The sequence below is a fragment of the Thermobia domestica genome, chromosome 9 (assembly GCF_964235325.1).
Source record: "Thermobia domestica chromosome 9, izTheDome1.hap1.1, whole genome shotgun sequence".
NCBI lineage: Eukaryota > Metazoa > Arthropoda > Insecta > Zygentoma > Lepismatidae > Thermobia > Thermobia domestica.
In genome coordinates this window covers 204,051,796-204,066,419 of record NC_137462.1, presented here as the reverse complement: position 1 = coordinate 204,066,419, position 14,624 = coordinate 204,051,796, and the positions used below count along the sequence as shown (strand labels likewise).

Below are 14,624 nucleotides of genomic sequence, written 5' to 3'. Positions count from 1 at the left end.
AAAAATAATGACGTTGGAAATGTGTTTCATGTGATTAGATAAATCTCTTATTAATGACAGGACCATATTAAAAATAAAAGTCAAATTTCAATAAAATGCTTTCACATTATTGTTTAGAATACATAAGCAATAAAGTTACTAATTGAAGACATTTAGCTTTCAAGGCTCTTCGGAGTAGGAGAGAGAAGTCTGGTCGAATGGAACGTTCTTGAAAGTAATAGTTTCGTATTTATAGTACAGGGTCTTTAATCTGACGCGTTCAGAACCACGACCGTACCGGATTAACGATTTTATCAGATTATCGAACGACTATTTAGTTTTAGCGGGAATGCCAAAGATGAATCATTCTAGATAAATATGCAAATGAATAAAACATGTATATTAAGTGTTTGCGCACAGATTCTGAACTTGTGTAGACGATAGAAGTATCCTACTGTACAAAGTATTCGTCATTTTTCTACCATAAATTGTCAGAAACCAATGTAGAAATCACGCATTATAAAGTTCCTGTTTTTACCTTTTTCGAGACGATTAATTATCTTAGTTTTTACTGTATAGTGAAAGTCACATGCTTAAGCTCAATGCTGGACTTAGAGAACATTTTACAGTGCAGTACGTTGTATGTACATAGTTATAATACTGCGCAAACATGACATACAACTAGTATAAAACAGGGTATACTGTACTGAAATAAAGTGTCAGCCACGATAAACATTGAGCGAAGTAAATACGCGGGCAGCGTAGTGGCGCGATCTGGTGTTCAAGGTTAACAATCACCAGTATCATTCGAGGAATACGCGAGCAGTTCGATCGGCACCGGATTACAGAATGTGCGTAATCGTAGATTGCAGGATTAAAGGACACTGTACATAATGGCAATGTACATAATCGTATTGACAATGTGATTCAGATTTCTCGTATACAAGGGTTTTAATTTTTATGATATCTACACTCAATATGTAACAGTTTTGTCTTAAATGTAGTTTGGAGCTAGCATATAGCAGGAGAAGTCAAAAGTTCGTTCATTTCTGAACCCATCTGAGTGTACTTGGAAGCAAAGAACGTAACCATGGAGCGTGCCAGTTGTCACGTAGAGAGCGCCACAACGCCTGTTTCTACATCAATCATATAACATATTCGGACAGTCCTGAAATATTTTATGCGATTGAAGTCAGGCGACACGATCGTTAAGGATAATCTCGAACCACGAGACCACCTGCCATCGTGAATAGGAATCTCCTAAAGCAGACTGTAATGACCAACCCACGTACAATTACATATCAGTTGACAACACATACAGGTCATCGCAGAGTACCGTGTCTTCGCCGTAAATTCCTTGAAACAATTGTTGGTGGAATGTCGGCAGAGGATCGTTAAGCAAAGTGAATTCGACTTGCACAATAAAATAAACCTCTCTCTCTTTTTACATAGTATTAGTGTGTCACAACAAGAAACGAACGAATTTATGGGTCATTCTGGTAAAGGGCATGGAAAGAATTATTTTTTTTCTTCTATCATAAGTGTGTTTTACGTTACCTTCGATTGTTGTTCACAAAACGTCTGAAAAAACTTTGAGAGAACTTACTTTAAAACTTAAAAAAAAGTTTTTATCGTGTAAGATACGGAATTCAGTGAGAGTTCTCTCTTCTGTAATTGAAAAAGAAATACATGACAAATTAGCGATGTACTATGTCACATCACGTTATAGATGTAATTACATTGAAATTCTTTATAGTAGATTTTCACAATAGATGGTGGGAAAGTATTTAAATTCTTACATTTATAATTAGAATTAATGATTTTGAATTTTCACGTGGAATTATTGCTTTATTTTCTTCTTTGATAAGAAGTTCCAGAATTCTTATATTGTTTCCCTTTATTTCAGGCTGAAACTGCTGCCAATCGAATTTGCAAAGTGTTGAAGGTGAACCAAGAGAATGAAAGACTGATGGAAGAATACGAACGATTGGCCAGTGACGTAAGTATTTCTGTTAAATAATTTTTACCCATGTAAAAAGAATGCATATTCTGCCTTTTTGGCATAAGAAAAGCGTATAAAAATAAAAGAGTACTACAGTAGACTACGCACCGGTTGTACGTTACTCTGGCCCATTTGCATAGAGAAGAGAAGAAACCGTATGTTGCTAAGTCAATATTATTTGTATTTGAAAACTTACTTATGGGCTAGTAGATACTATAAACGTAAGACTATGACATATGACTCTGGAATTAAGACTTACAAGTAAAGATCTATATAGTTGTCACGGAAATCCAATGCGAATATGCGGCATCTGATTGAGCATGAAAATAAATGGAGATCACCAAATATTAAGCTGCTATGGACCATAAGGAGCCGAGGTAGGGAAGAAGAAAACTTTGAATGCCATCGAAACGAGAGAAAGGCAGTAATGACGGTAAAACTAAATATCTTGCAACGAGTGAAATTAAACAAACCAGAACTAACCTTCCAACCATAAAAAAGGACATCAAGGACTATGAGAGACGATAAATAAGATTGTCATCTGGAAACGTTGGTATGTCAGAAGTAGCACTTCTTTTTTCCTTTCTTCGGTGGATGTGAGTAAAAGGCTCTAGACTTACCTGTTCGGCCATCTTTGGTTCTCCTGAAGGCAAAACGTCTCATAATAAACTAAAACTTTGACACGTTTCTATAAAACCTTCTAAACATGAGCGTTTTTTATTTAAACTGGCAAAAGATACTTTTTTGCCTCTGTACCTAAATCTTTCAAACGTGAATACCTTTCTATCTTGAATCTTAGACATACTTCCAAGGAAAAAAGTTACGACATTTATTATACTTTCTGTTAAGATAAAAGTCAAGGAAATGGCTTAGAAAAACTGGAAGGATATATCAGACTCCGATAACGTGAGAATATGATGAGACGAAACTATAATAAACTGGCTTACTCTAATAAAAATATATATATATATATATATATATATATATATATATATATATATATATATATATATATATATATATATATATATATATATATATATATCCAATCTCTAGGAATTAAATGTCGCAGAAAATTTAAAGATTTTTTTCTCATATTTCGAAGTCTAGGGTTGTACATTATCAAAAGATTTAACGATCTATGGTACATTTCTGTACTGATTTATTTTCTGTATATAATGTCGAAAGTACTTTTATTCTTTAGGATATTTTCCTTTCTGGGACACATGTGTGAATTGATTATAAGAGAAGCGATATCAGAGATATTTAAATTTTTTATCAGTTAATAGATTGGCTGAAACATTATTCTTTGTTACCTGTTAGTTTATTTCCTGAGTACAATATCGTTTGAGATGTACAATAGTTAAAATATGCATGTCAAATATTGATAGCATTTTGAGAACGTTTTTGTTTTGCAGTCATATTCTTGTGCTGTCAAGAAATATCGAATCATATGAGATATAATGAATTAGTTTTCCTGAGTTGTTTGGTGTTCTAGATATTAAACCTGACTTGGTAGCATTCGTAAATTATTTCCTTGCCAACAGTTATAATATACAGTTAGAGATCTAAATGTTTCTGGCATTTTCTAACTTTGATTTTTCAATGTATCAACAGTTGTTGGAATGGATTCGACGAACTATGCCTTGGTTGGAAAGTAGGCAGACTGACAACTCCTTAGCTGGTGTTCAGAAGAAGCTGGAGGAATACCGAACTTACCGTCGCAAGCACAAACCCCCACGTGTTGAGCAGAAGGCAAAATTGGAAACTAACTTCAATACATTGCAAACTAAGCTTCGTCTATCTAATAGGCCTGCGTATATGCCCACCGAAGGAAAAATGGTGTCTGTAAGTATTGGTTATGTTACGCAAGGATTACTAGAAATTTTAAAGATCACACAATAATTTATATTAGTTTTAACATGTACCTTTCACGTTTCGATGTAATTTTCTTAAATAGTAGGAAAATAAGTAAAATTTCAAAAACTTTGCATTAACACAGGATAATTTATCGGAAATAGTTTGTTCAGATTTAAGACTCACAATTATAATATTGAAACATGTAATAGAGTAACACAACAATTGTGTCAGTATAGTGCATTCGTGTTTAAATGTTCTGGTTTTCTTGTAATATTATGTTTAAGCTCAGGGTTTACAAATTTCGTAATCGAACATTGACTTGTATTTTGCTCTTCTTTTCAAGGACATTGCCAATGCTTGGAAAGGACTTGAAGTCGCGGAAAAAGCATTTGAAGAGTGGCTGTTGTCTGAAATGATGAGGTCTGTAATTGTAAAAAATATTTTAGGTAACATTCAGTTAGCAGACGCAGTATTAATCTTCACGCTAATAACCCTTAATTAGTAGCAAACAGAATCCAATTTTACCAACCAAGTTCTTTGTGTTCTGTAACATATACATTTCAAACCGAAAGAGAGCACTTGAAAAAAAATCAGAAATGTTTTTGTACTTTTCGGTTTATAGTTCGCAGACAGGCACAAATATCTGTTTCCATCAAATTTTCCTCATGTGCAAAGCCCCTTGGTGTACTGTTCGATCTTCATCTAGGCAATTCTCTTCCAATTCTTTATATGATTGCATATGTGAGTAACTAATTTGTTATCCTTCTATCTATTATATATAATTAGAATGTATTAGTTCCTTTATATTTTAGGTGAAACCATTATAATGAATATTTTCGTACGTAAATTTATATGACGTTAAGCATGTTTGGTATGCCTATGCAGATGCAGATATAACAAATATATATATTCATAATTAAGAACAAGATTAGACAAATTTCGTTACTTTTGATAGGTTCGTTTTGTACAAAACATAATGTCCTAATAACTATCTAAAGTTATTTTGGTTACTTGTGATACGTTCTTTTTGGTTCTTTTGGTACATATATTATATAATGTCTAGTAGCTATCAAAATTCAGTTCGTTTCTTTTGATATTTTCTTTTTTATTTATTTAGTGCAGAAGTGTCATAAATGTTGCAATCTTCTGGTACACAACATATCTGTATTTATGACAATAGAATGAAAGCAGGTTAACATTCCTCAAGTTAGCCCCTGGTGTTTGACTATCTGCAGCCACCTTCCTGTTAGTTCCTCGATACCACGTCTTGTCCTTAGAGGCAGTCACTACTGTTTCCACTTTCTGCTGATTGGTGGTCAAGCGTCATGATTTCAGAAAGTGCGTCATAGACCGAAATAGGTAGTAATCCAGAAGAGCAAGGTCAGGACTATATGCCAGGTCGATGCAGTCAAGTTCCTGCCTTATTTTGTTGGGTTTTTCGACCCGAGTGTGGTTTTACATGATTCTTTTGCTGCAAGGTGCGCTTTTGGCTCACTAATGCAGGATATATTTGACATATTGCAGCATACATCCGCTCCACCTGTTCGGAATAAAGATCGGCATTGATAGTATCACCGCTAGGAATGAACTCTTAAGTGTAAGTGAATTACTCCCACAGAGTTCCACTATGTACAGAACATGACTTCTATGATCGAAACGGCCCTGTTTGACGACATGTTCTGAAGGTTGGTCCTTAGTCAACTTGTTTTTGGACATTCGGATTTAGAAAAAAATATCCACTTTTCGTCTCATGTGAAAAGCCATTTCAGGAAAACCATCACGCAGATTTTGCAGCAGTTGTCAGCACACATCCCCTCTCTTCTGGAACTGAGCTGGGATTAATTCATGTAGCACAATGCGACAGCTCCTGGTGGTTTCCCCGAACTAGTGAAGGCGATGCACTACAGTGGACTAGGACATGCCGAGTTGGTTTGAAAACGTCGTGTGCTATTGTGCTGCCAAAATGTCTTGAGCTGTGGCAAAAATGCGAACTAAAACTCACACCCTCACACACCCACACGTTGAGCAAATAATGGTTCAGGTGTTGCTAAGTGAGAGAAAGCGAGTGGAATTCCTTCAGCCGATAGCAGCGCTTGCAACGGAAGACTAGAGATCAAGTCAATGAGGTGTATCTATAGTAGATGAATTTTCCTCAATAGCGTGTCGTATGACATCAGAATCTGTTACTCTGGGCAGCCGGACCGTGGCTGATCGACATTTTTATAACCTGCACGAAATTTCTGGATCCTATGAGTCGCTATGCTGTGTTTCACTGTATTTTCCCCTTTGGAATGAGAAATGTTTTTGGCCGATACCACAGCCTTATGCCTGAGTTCGAACTTATACAATAACAGCTCACGTGTCAGATGCTGTTGAGCATTCATCGTCACCGCCACCAAAAGCTAACTAAAGATACTGATGGAGTAGTGGCTTCCATGTTAAGTCGTCCGTTTACCACGTTCTCTCTTGGGGCAGTTTGATCTTGCACATAACGGTCGATCACGGCGTATACACACGCCTGTTGTTTGGGTTGTGTAAATATTGCAAGACTTAGAAATATTACATAATGCTTGAGTTGTAGAAGCTTATTTTTACGAATAGAACGCTACTTTATTACCAACTAAATTTCCGTAAATTAAATATAAAAAGTATAATACAAAAAGTTTCCATTGAATGATTTTTAACTTCTGTTTTAAGGTTTAACGATCGCTTACACTAGACCTGAGCTGCTCACGTCACTTTAATTTTCTACGTAAGTGAGCAATTGTGTTTTCATCTTTAATTTATGTTTAAAGTAAGTAGTAATTTCAAAAAAATTATGACTTGTGTATTATGTATAAATTTTTCACTGATTTTTTTATTATTTATTTCTATAGGTTAGAACGTCTTGAACACTTAGCACAGAAGTTCAAACACAAGGCTGACATCCATGAGGATTGGACTCGTGGCAAAGAAGAGATGCTGCGTAGCCAAGAGTTCCGTCAGTGTAAATTGAATGAACTCAAAGCTCTCAAGAAGAAACATGAAGCCTTTGAAAGCGATCTGGCTGCCCACCAGGATAGAGTGGAACAAATCGCTGCTATTGCTCAAGAGCTCAAGTAGGTATCAGCGATCATCCGAACAAGTACTTTCTTCAGTCAAATCAACCACATCATGACATCACATTCTCAGACTTCGTTGACACCTTATCTATTTTCGTCATAAAAATAAGTAATGATATTTATTTCTTCTTCTCTGATAAAATTAACTTCAGTTTTACAGAGCTTTCAATTTTCGGTTAGAATTTCCCTTTAGTGATTTCCGGAACTTCGAATAAAAGCTGTATTAACAGAGAAACATTCGGAAATGCTTTCTTTAATAGTTACTAATACAAGCATGAGCATAACACTAATTTTCTATATACTTATCCATGTTGCGTCACACAGAGAATCAGAGCAATTTATAAATGACCGAGAAATGGTCTCCAAACAAGATATGTATATAATGATGATACAAAATCTCCAAAGATCATTGTTTAATAATTGAAACGTCATCATCGTAGTTACTAAACCTATTTTAAAAATCCTCTTCAACAGAAAAACAATTGTTTGAAATCATCTTTATACTAACATACACACACAGGCGCGCGCATGCATATATCTATATATGTATATCTATCTATCTATCTATCTATCTATATATGTAATATATTAAATATTGTTTAGAAACAATCAAGACACTCTTTCCACAGAATTCGAGGAAAGGTATTTTCCGAACCAATATAATTTCTAAAAAGTAACGATCACATAAAATATACATTAGTGTAAATATTTATTGTTTATGTAGTGTGGTTTAGTTCGTTATCAGTCTTCCTAGTCCTATTCGTTCACTTCTGGTGCATGGGATCCCAGCTCACGCGAAGTGAATTTTGTGGTGCACAAACACCGTGTGTATGAGTTTCCTCAGGGTTCTCCCATTTCTTCTCGCTTTCTTCATTCCATCATTTCCTTAATTTCTCATCATCACCTTGCTTTAGCCTAGCCAGCATAACTGTAGGACGTAAACATAAAACTTCATTTTTTAATTTGAAAAGAGAAAGAAAATCTGATATACACTGTCATGAAGAATTATGGAATTCTCGAAAAACGGTAAGATTGGCAAAGATACGTAAGGAAAACTTACCGTAATGTGCGAATAGAAGAAACTGTCTGGTTTGTTGGCAGTTCGTAAGTTTGAATCATTTTTCTTTTACACACACTATTAAGAAAGGTAACGAAGAAAACTTACATAAATTCTACAAGTTCATTAGCACATAATGGAGAAACAAATATATAAAGATAGAAAGATTTAATTTAGTTGAAAAATGATATAGGTGAGTGTGAACCTCATGAGTAGTTTTTGAGAAAATAGAATGATAAAACTTATTTTTTTAAAAACCTAAAAATTGGTGCTGTGATAAATACACTCTTATCTATTAAGATGAAACTGTCACTGAAATACGCAGTCATTCTTTTCATTATGATTGGGGTCCCGGGTTCGATCCCAGCCCCCGCCAAGTGAACTTTGTGGTGGACAAACACCGTGTGCGTGGGTTTTCTCGGGGTTCTCCTGTTTCCTCCCACTTTCTTCATTCCACCATTTTCATTCATTACTCATCATCACCGTCTTCTTTAGCCTAACCGGCATAACCGTGGGACGTAAGATTTTCTTTTCATTATGAAAACTAGCAAGACGTTTATCAATTTTAGTTTGATTGTGATATTGTGCGAAAAGGAAATACACATTAATCGATAGATCACTTTAAGTTGAACAAAATGAAATATTTGATGGTAAATTTTCACGCATAGTCTTCAGGAAAATTGATAAAAAGCTATTTTTTTTTCAAGATTAATAAAAACAACTTTTTATGGTGCTAAGAAGTATGTTATTCGTTAGTAATAATAATGAATAAATTTCATTCTGCTGGAACAAATTGTTGAAATGAAATGAAATGAAATCTTATCTTTAAGTTTTACGTCCCACGGTTATGCCGGTAGACTAAAGGAGACGGTGATGATGAGAGATGAGTGAAATGGTAGAATGAAGAAAGTGGGAGGAAACGGGAGAACCCCGAGAAAACCCACTCACACGGTGTTTGTCCACCACAAAGTCCACACGGCGCGAGCTGGAATCGAACCAGGGACCCCAAGCACCGGAAGTGAACGCTCTACCACTGAGCCAGGTAGTACGACTACAATTGTTTCTACAGCCTGCTCTCTATATTAATGAACGCCTAAGATAGCTGAATTAAATATTTTGTGAGATATGGAAGAGAAAAAAGATTTATGATTTATGTTCTTGAAATTATAATTTACATGTAAAACATTATTGCTCGAAAGGATAAATACTCATATAATAATGAGTATTTAATAATGAGTATTAATTTTTAATTTGTAGTGCTTTGGACTACCATGATAGTGCATCCGTGAATGCTCGTTGCCAACGCATTTGCGACCAGTGGGATAGGTTAGGAACCTTGACTACACAGAGAAGAAATGCGTTAGACGAAACTGAGCGGATTTTGGAGAAAATCGACCAGCTTCACTTGGAGTTCGCAAAGAGGGCTGCTGTAAGTTTGTTCCATCATAAATTTTACATATGTTAGTGGCAATTTGTCAAGCAAATAGAAAATAATAACTGTCACATATGAGATCAAATCGTAAAATTTTATAGTAGTTTGTTTAATAGTAGATTCCATTTCGTTAATGCAGGAGGAAGCGCTGACACACATACAGAGCTACCTTTTATAGGAGCTCATATATCTATGTCTTTTATAAGATAGCTCTGTGTGTCAGTATTTCCTTCTGTATTAAGGAAGTGGATTTTCTTACTCTAATTTTACAATTTGACCTCATATGTGGCAGTTCTTGTCATTTTCTATTTGTATTACAAGTATATTCTTTATTTTGAAGAACTGTGTTTATGAAGATTAGATTTAAATTTTGTAGAGGATGAATAAACAGTAATGATCGAGTTATTGTGTGACAGGTTAAATAGTTAAATAAGTTTTTGAAGTAATGTTTAAAAATATTCTTTTTCTTGTAATTTATATCACTTATCAAGTGAACAGTAAATATGTTTCAGTGAAATTAGATTCAGTATAGGTAGCGAAGAAATTTCTTTTGAATAGAAATAACATCATTACATACAAATTCATTAACGCGGTACTCGAAGAGATAAGATCCCTGTCTAAACGTCTGTCTTAAGTGAGGTTTTTATTCTTCTTACGATTCCTTAGATTGTGTAGAAACCAAGAAGGCTTATCAGAAAAGTTAGTAAGTGTTGTTCAGCTGTTATGTGTAGTAATGGTTTTACATCAGTTATATCAATTTCTTACAGCCATTCAACAATTGGCTTGATGGGACCAGGGAGGACTTGGTGGATATGTTCATTGTACACACCATGGAGGAGATCCAGGGCTTGATTGATGCCCACAATCAGTTCAAAGCCACTTTAGGTGAGGCAGACAAAGAATACAACGCCATTGTATCTCTTGTACGTGAGGTAGAAGCTATTGTGCAGAAATACCAAGTGCCTGGAGGACTCGAAAATCCATACACAACTCTCACTGCCAACGTAAGTTCTCATATGGTAGTTTTAGAAGTTATTAATCTTCATTTAGTTTTGATATCCATCAATAGACATGCTATAGACACATTGTTTTTAAACTTTTTTTTTAAAAATAAAACTCTTAATAAGTGCTTGTTGCGGTTGAGAATGTTCATACGAATTGAGTCGTATGTTTAAACTTTTGTTTGAATTTTTCATTTCCAATGCATATTTTATTTTTATGTATAAATTATCAGAAAAATAGTTACAAATGCACATTTGTCAAAAATATGCACACTTGTTAAAATAATGTAGAAAAATTCTTATTTGTTTTCGAGCATTTATACAAGGCATGTGTAAAAATATAGAAAACAACTTGTGATTCTAGTTGTCAGTCTCAATAGTTTCTCGTAAAATCTAGCCTTTTTAAAAAAATATTATTATATTCATTTGCCAGAATTTGTCATTTAATTTCGGTACATTAATATATATTCTTAATTTCGGTGCTTCGCAGAAGGTATTGCGATAATTAGTCAATAAGTAACACGTGGTGTGTTCCGTGTTTCTAAAATCTTTTCAAAATAACTTTTGCAATAGGTAGCATCTCCCATCAGCAGTGAACGCTAAACTTTACTTTTGATTCGTATGAAAAGTTACGTAATAGAATGCCAAAAGTCCTATTGAAGTAAAGTAAAATGATCTAATTTTTTGAGGAATGGTGAAAACAGTTTTGTGGTGCCCATTTTTGTATGATTATAAGAGGTGATACTGTTTTTAATTGTGTGCAACGAAAGAAAGGAAAATTGCAATAATGAAAGAGCATTAACATTATATTTAATGAAGGCTTAACGATATATCGTCGTTTGTAAAGAATATTGAATTTCCTGATTACTGTGAAGGTCATTCGGAAGGAATTCTTGTTGTCTAGAACCATGACGTGTATTTAATTGTATTTTTTCTTACCTTAGTCTATTTTCCCACATAATTATACTGAAATTACGTATCATACCTTAATTAAATCTCTCACCATATATCTCAATTGACAGCTCAGAGTCTGAAACGTACTGGCTGTTTGCGGTACTTGCAACTGCCCTCTCCTGCGTTCATTCAGAAATAACTAAAAATAGGTGAAAATCATAATTAAGCCTTATAGGATGAATGGCTTATAGCTTCCGTGCTGATGTTTCTTTTCTTGATGTTAGTTTTCAGTGCGAACGATCCCGGGTTCGATCTCTGCTGAAGACACTCGGTCGAATAGTGTTAACAGCTTTTTCTGGCCAACCATCATAAGTGAGGTTTTTCTGGATTTCCTTAATTCATACCAGGCAAATGTCGGGATGGTACCTGACATTCAGGTCCCAGGCCGATTTCCTCCCCCCTCCCCCCCTTCATCGGATAGTGCGATCACCGAGGGACGTCATCTCTCAGATGTGAGAGCGTAAGGCCTTAGATACCGGTAATGCCGAGAAATGTGTGTATATATAAACAAATTTTCTTGATGTTATGGATGATTCACATTGTACTCAGACCTAGTTTTTAATGACATACTTCTTTATGAAGTGCAAAGATTATTACGAAAGCATTTTGCGAGTCAAGGAGAGAGCTGAAGGAACAAGGAGTAAAATTCTTATTGTTGGCAAAGATGAATAACGAGGAGTCGCAAATACTTGTATTATAAATTCCTGAATGTGTAGGATAGCTATATCAGAGAATACCAAATGAAAAGTAAATGCATTCTTAAGTTTTTTGTTTCCAATATATGCTGCTAGGGCACGGTGGCTCAACGGTAGAGCGCTCATCTCTAGTGCGTGGAGTCCCTGATTCGATCCCCGGCCAAGTAAGTTTGTGGTGGGCAACATCGTGCTCGTGAGTTTTCTCGGGGTACTTCCGTTTTCTCCCACTTTCTCATTTCATCAATTTTTCCATCTTCATTTGCTTGCTTTAATCATTGTCTCCCTTAGCCTAACAGGTATAATCGTGGGACGTTAACCTCAAAGATTTGATTTTTTCAGTGTATGCTGACTTTCCTCGTGACTATATGGTTAGTGTACGCGTTTTCGGCGCTTGAGATCCGTGTTCTGTTCTTGGCGGGAGTTTATGTGTTTCGGTCCTCACATTAAGATGACGCGTCATACAGCGTCGCTGCTGAAATACGCGCTAAAACCCCAAGCCCATATATGCCGAATAACCCTCGTAATTGTGCTATTAGAATTTAGTAGGAACTGTTATTCATATAGTTATTGTTACCAAACGAACTTCTGTAGAGCCAGAAGCACTTTTCAAATAATACTTCGATATGGACTTACTTTCTTAATAATAATAATAATCCCAATGAATGCAGCAAAAATGGGACTTACGGTTTGATCCTGCTTGGATGGGTCATCCTTAGTAAAATCATTCTAGCATTCTCTCTACTCTGGAGCGTATAGAATTAATTTAATATATTCTGTGCCATTTGTAGAGTTGCCATACAATTGCACTATAATTTTTATCATGCCTTGTACAAATTGCTTATAAAGTTTTTTCGTAAAACATTGCATTTGTTTATGTGCTGGTTTTAATATTTCTTGCTTGCAAGGAAGAACTGGACAGTAAATTCCAGGTAGGAATGAGTTAGATGGTTCGTTGAAGCACGAAATAGGAATTATATAGAGTACTTTAGAAAATTTAGATATGAGTAAAAGATTTGTAGAATAGACATTCTCTTTTTACTAGCAAAATCATCTTGAATATCTGTAGATTATGTTCCGTATATATGCACGCTTTTATTATACCTATATATAGTAATATGTTACTGGTGTTTTTTTCTTTTTGTTTTGTTAGCCTTGTTATATTGATACTATTGCAATCAAAAGCACTTTCCAGTTTAGGTTAAAAGGTTTTTTTTTTTTTTTTTTTTTTAAAAATAATAATAATAATAATAATAATAGAAACTTCTGTACATTATTTAATTCTTACTTATTATGGTGTGCGCTGGTTATACTGTATTTTCTCGCTGAAAGTTTATTGAAGTGAAAATCGGAGTGTTTTTTAAACAGTAAAACAAGAAGACTAGTTAGTTATTTGGAATTGAATGTCGGCGAAGTTCTATGAGACATGAATCTGTAGCTTAACGAAGAATTCGAGCTACTTGAATTCCCACCGGATATCAATCCCAGGTCTCACTCAGAGAAGGCAAGATGCTAATTATTTAATCATAACGGAGCTGTACGCAAAACGAAAACAAAAACAAAAATAAGAATTTGCATTATATAGTTGGTTTGTTTGACGTTTAGTGTCCCTTTTCAGTACTGAGGCTATATTAGACATAGACCTACAGTTTAAGGTGGATTACGAACCACTGTAATACATTCAGTGCTCTCCTGCTAGGAATCGAATCCTGAACCACGTACACCAAAGATGTGTGCGCTAGCATCTAGATCAGGAGAAAGGGCTGTGCATAATATAGTGTTCTTGAATTTAGAAAGAACAACGAAATAAACTGATTAAGAGTTTCTGAAGTAATTACGATCGAGATATATCCCATTCGCACATACGTTGTTGTACTATTTTTCATGACGCATTTCTCAATTGTAAACATCAACATAAATACTAAATTCTCTAAATTTTAGTGTTGGGTTTGTTTCATAGTTGTTTCGAAAGTTAAATAAGTGAAATAGTTGCAATTAAGCTTAATATACTCAAAATCTATTATCTAGCTAATAGCCGTAGATAAATTTAAATAGGTGGCAGTCTTTAGACACTTCAAAGTAGTAGTAGGCATATTAGTAGGCATAAGCTACAATAATGTTGTTAGTATCGCTTCCGCTCAGTAGTTTTAGTTGAAAGCTAAGGATTCTTTTTCGAAATATAGACTGTACCAATAAAGAAATAGATTCAGTTAATATTGTTAACGATAAAATTATACGTTCAGGTTCTCATCAATAACAATAATAATAATAGTAAAGTAAAACTCTTCCAGTACTTGTATTATGGATATACGCTTCCTCCAACAGTGTTGGATTCAATAAATATGACGTATAAATATTAAATTACTATATGTTTGCATAATATTCGGATAGAATTTACCGTATATTCTTCCACGCACTTCTGATCTCTTTACTTTCAAATACGTATTTCGTCCTTGAAAGAGTTTCTCTACAGGATAAATATATATTTTCAAGATTTGAAGAAAGTTAGTTTTAATCTGTTAGTAAAATACTCCTTATTAATGAAT

At 34.6% G+C, this 14,624-nt stretch overlaps 1 protein-coding gene across 5 annotated transcripts in view; it reads left to right on the top strand.

Moving 5' to 3' along the window:
- Actn (alpha actinin) overlaps positions 1–14,624 on the top strand; it is a 183,431-nt gene that overhangs the window by 150,723 nt on the left and 18,084 nt on the right. For 3 of the 5 annotated variants that reach the window (XM_081725761.1, XM_081725762.1, XM_081725764.1), the window contains 6 exons: positions 1,886–1,978; positions 3,599–3,829; positions 4,185–4,261; positions 6,718–6,939; positions 9,257–9,428; positions 10,199–10,435. In XM_081725761.1, coding sequence (XP_081581887.1) covers positions 1,886–1,978; positions 3,599–3,829; positions 4,185–4,261; positions 6,718–6,939; positions 9,257–9,428; positions 10,199–10,435 — 1,032 coding nt within the window. Of the gene's footprint in view, positions 1–1,885; positions 1,979–3,598; positions 3,830–4,184; positions 4,262–6,717; positions 6,940–9,256; positions 9,429–10,198; positions 10,436–12,986; positions 13,011–14,624 lie in introns of all 5 variants that reach the window. The other 2 variants (XM_081725759.1, XM_081725760.1) reach the window with 1 other exon arrangement.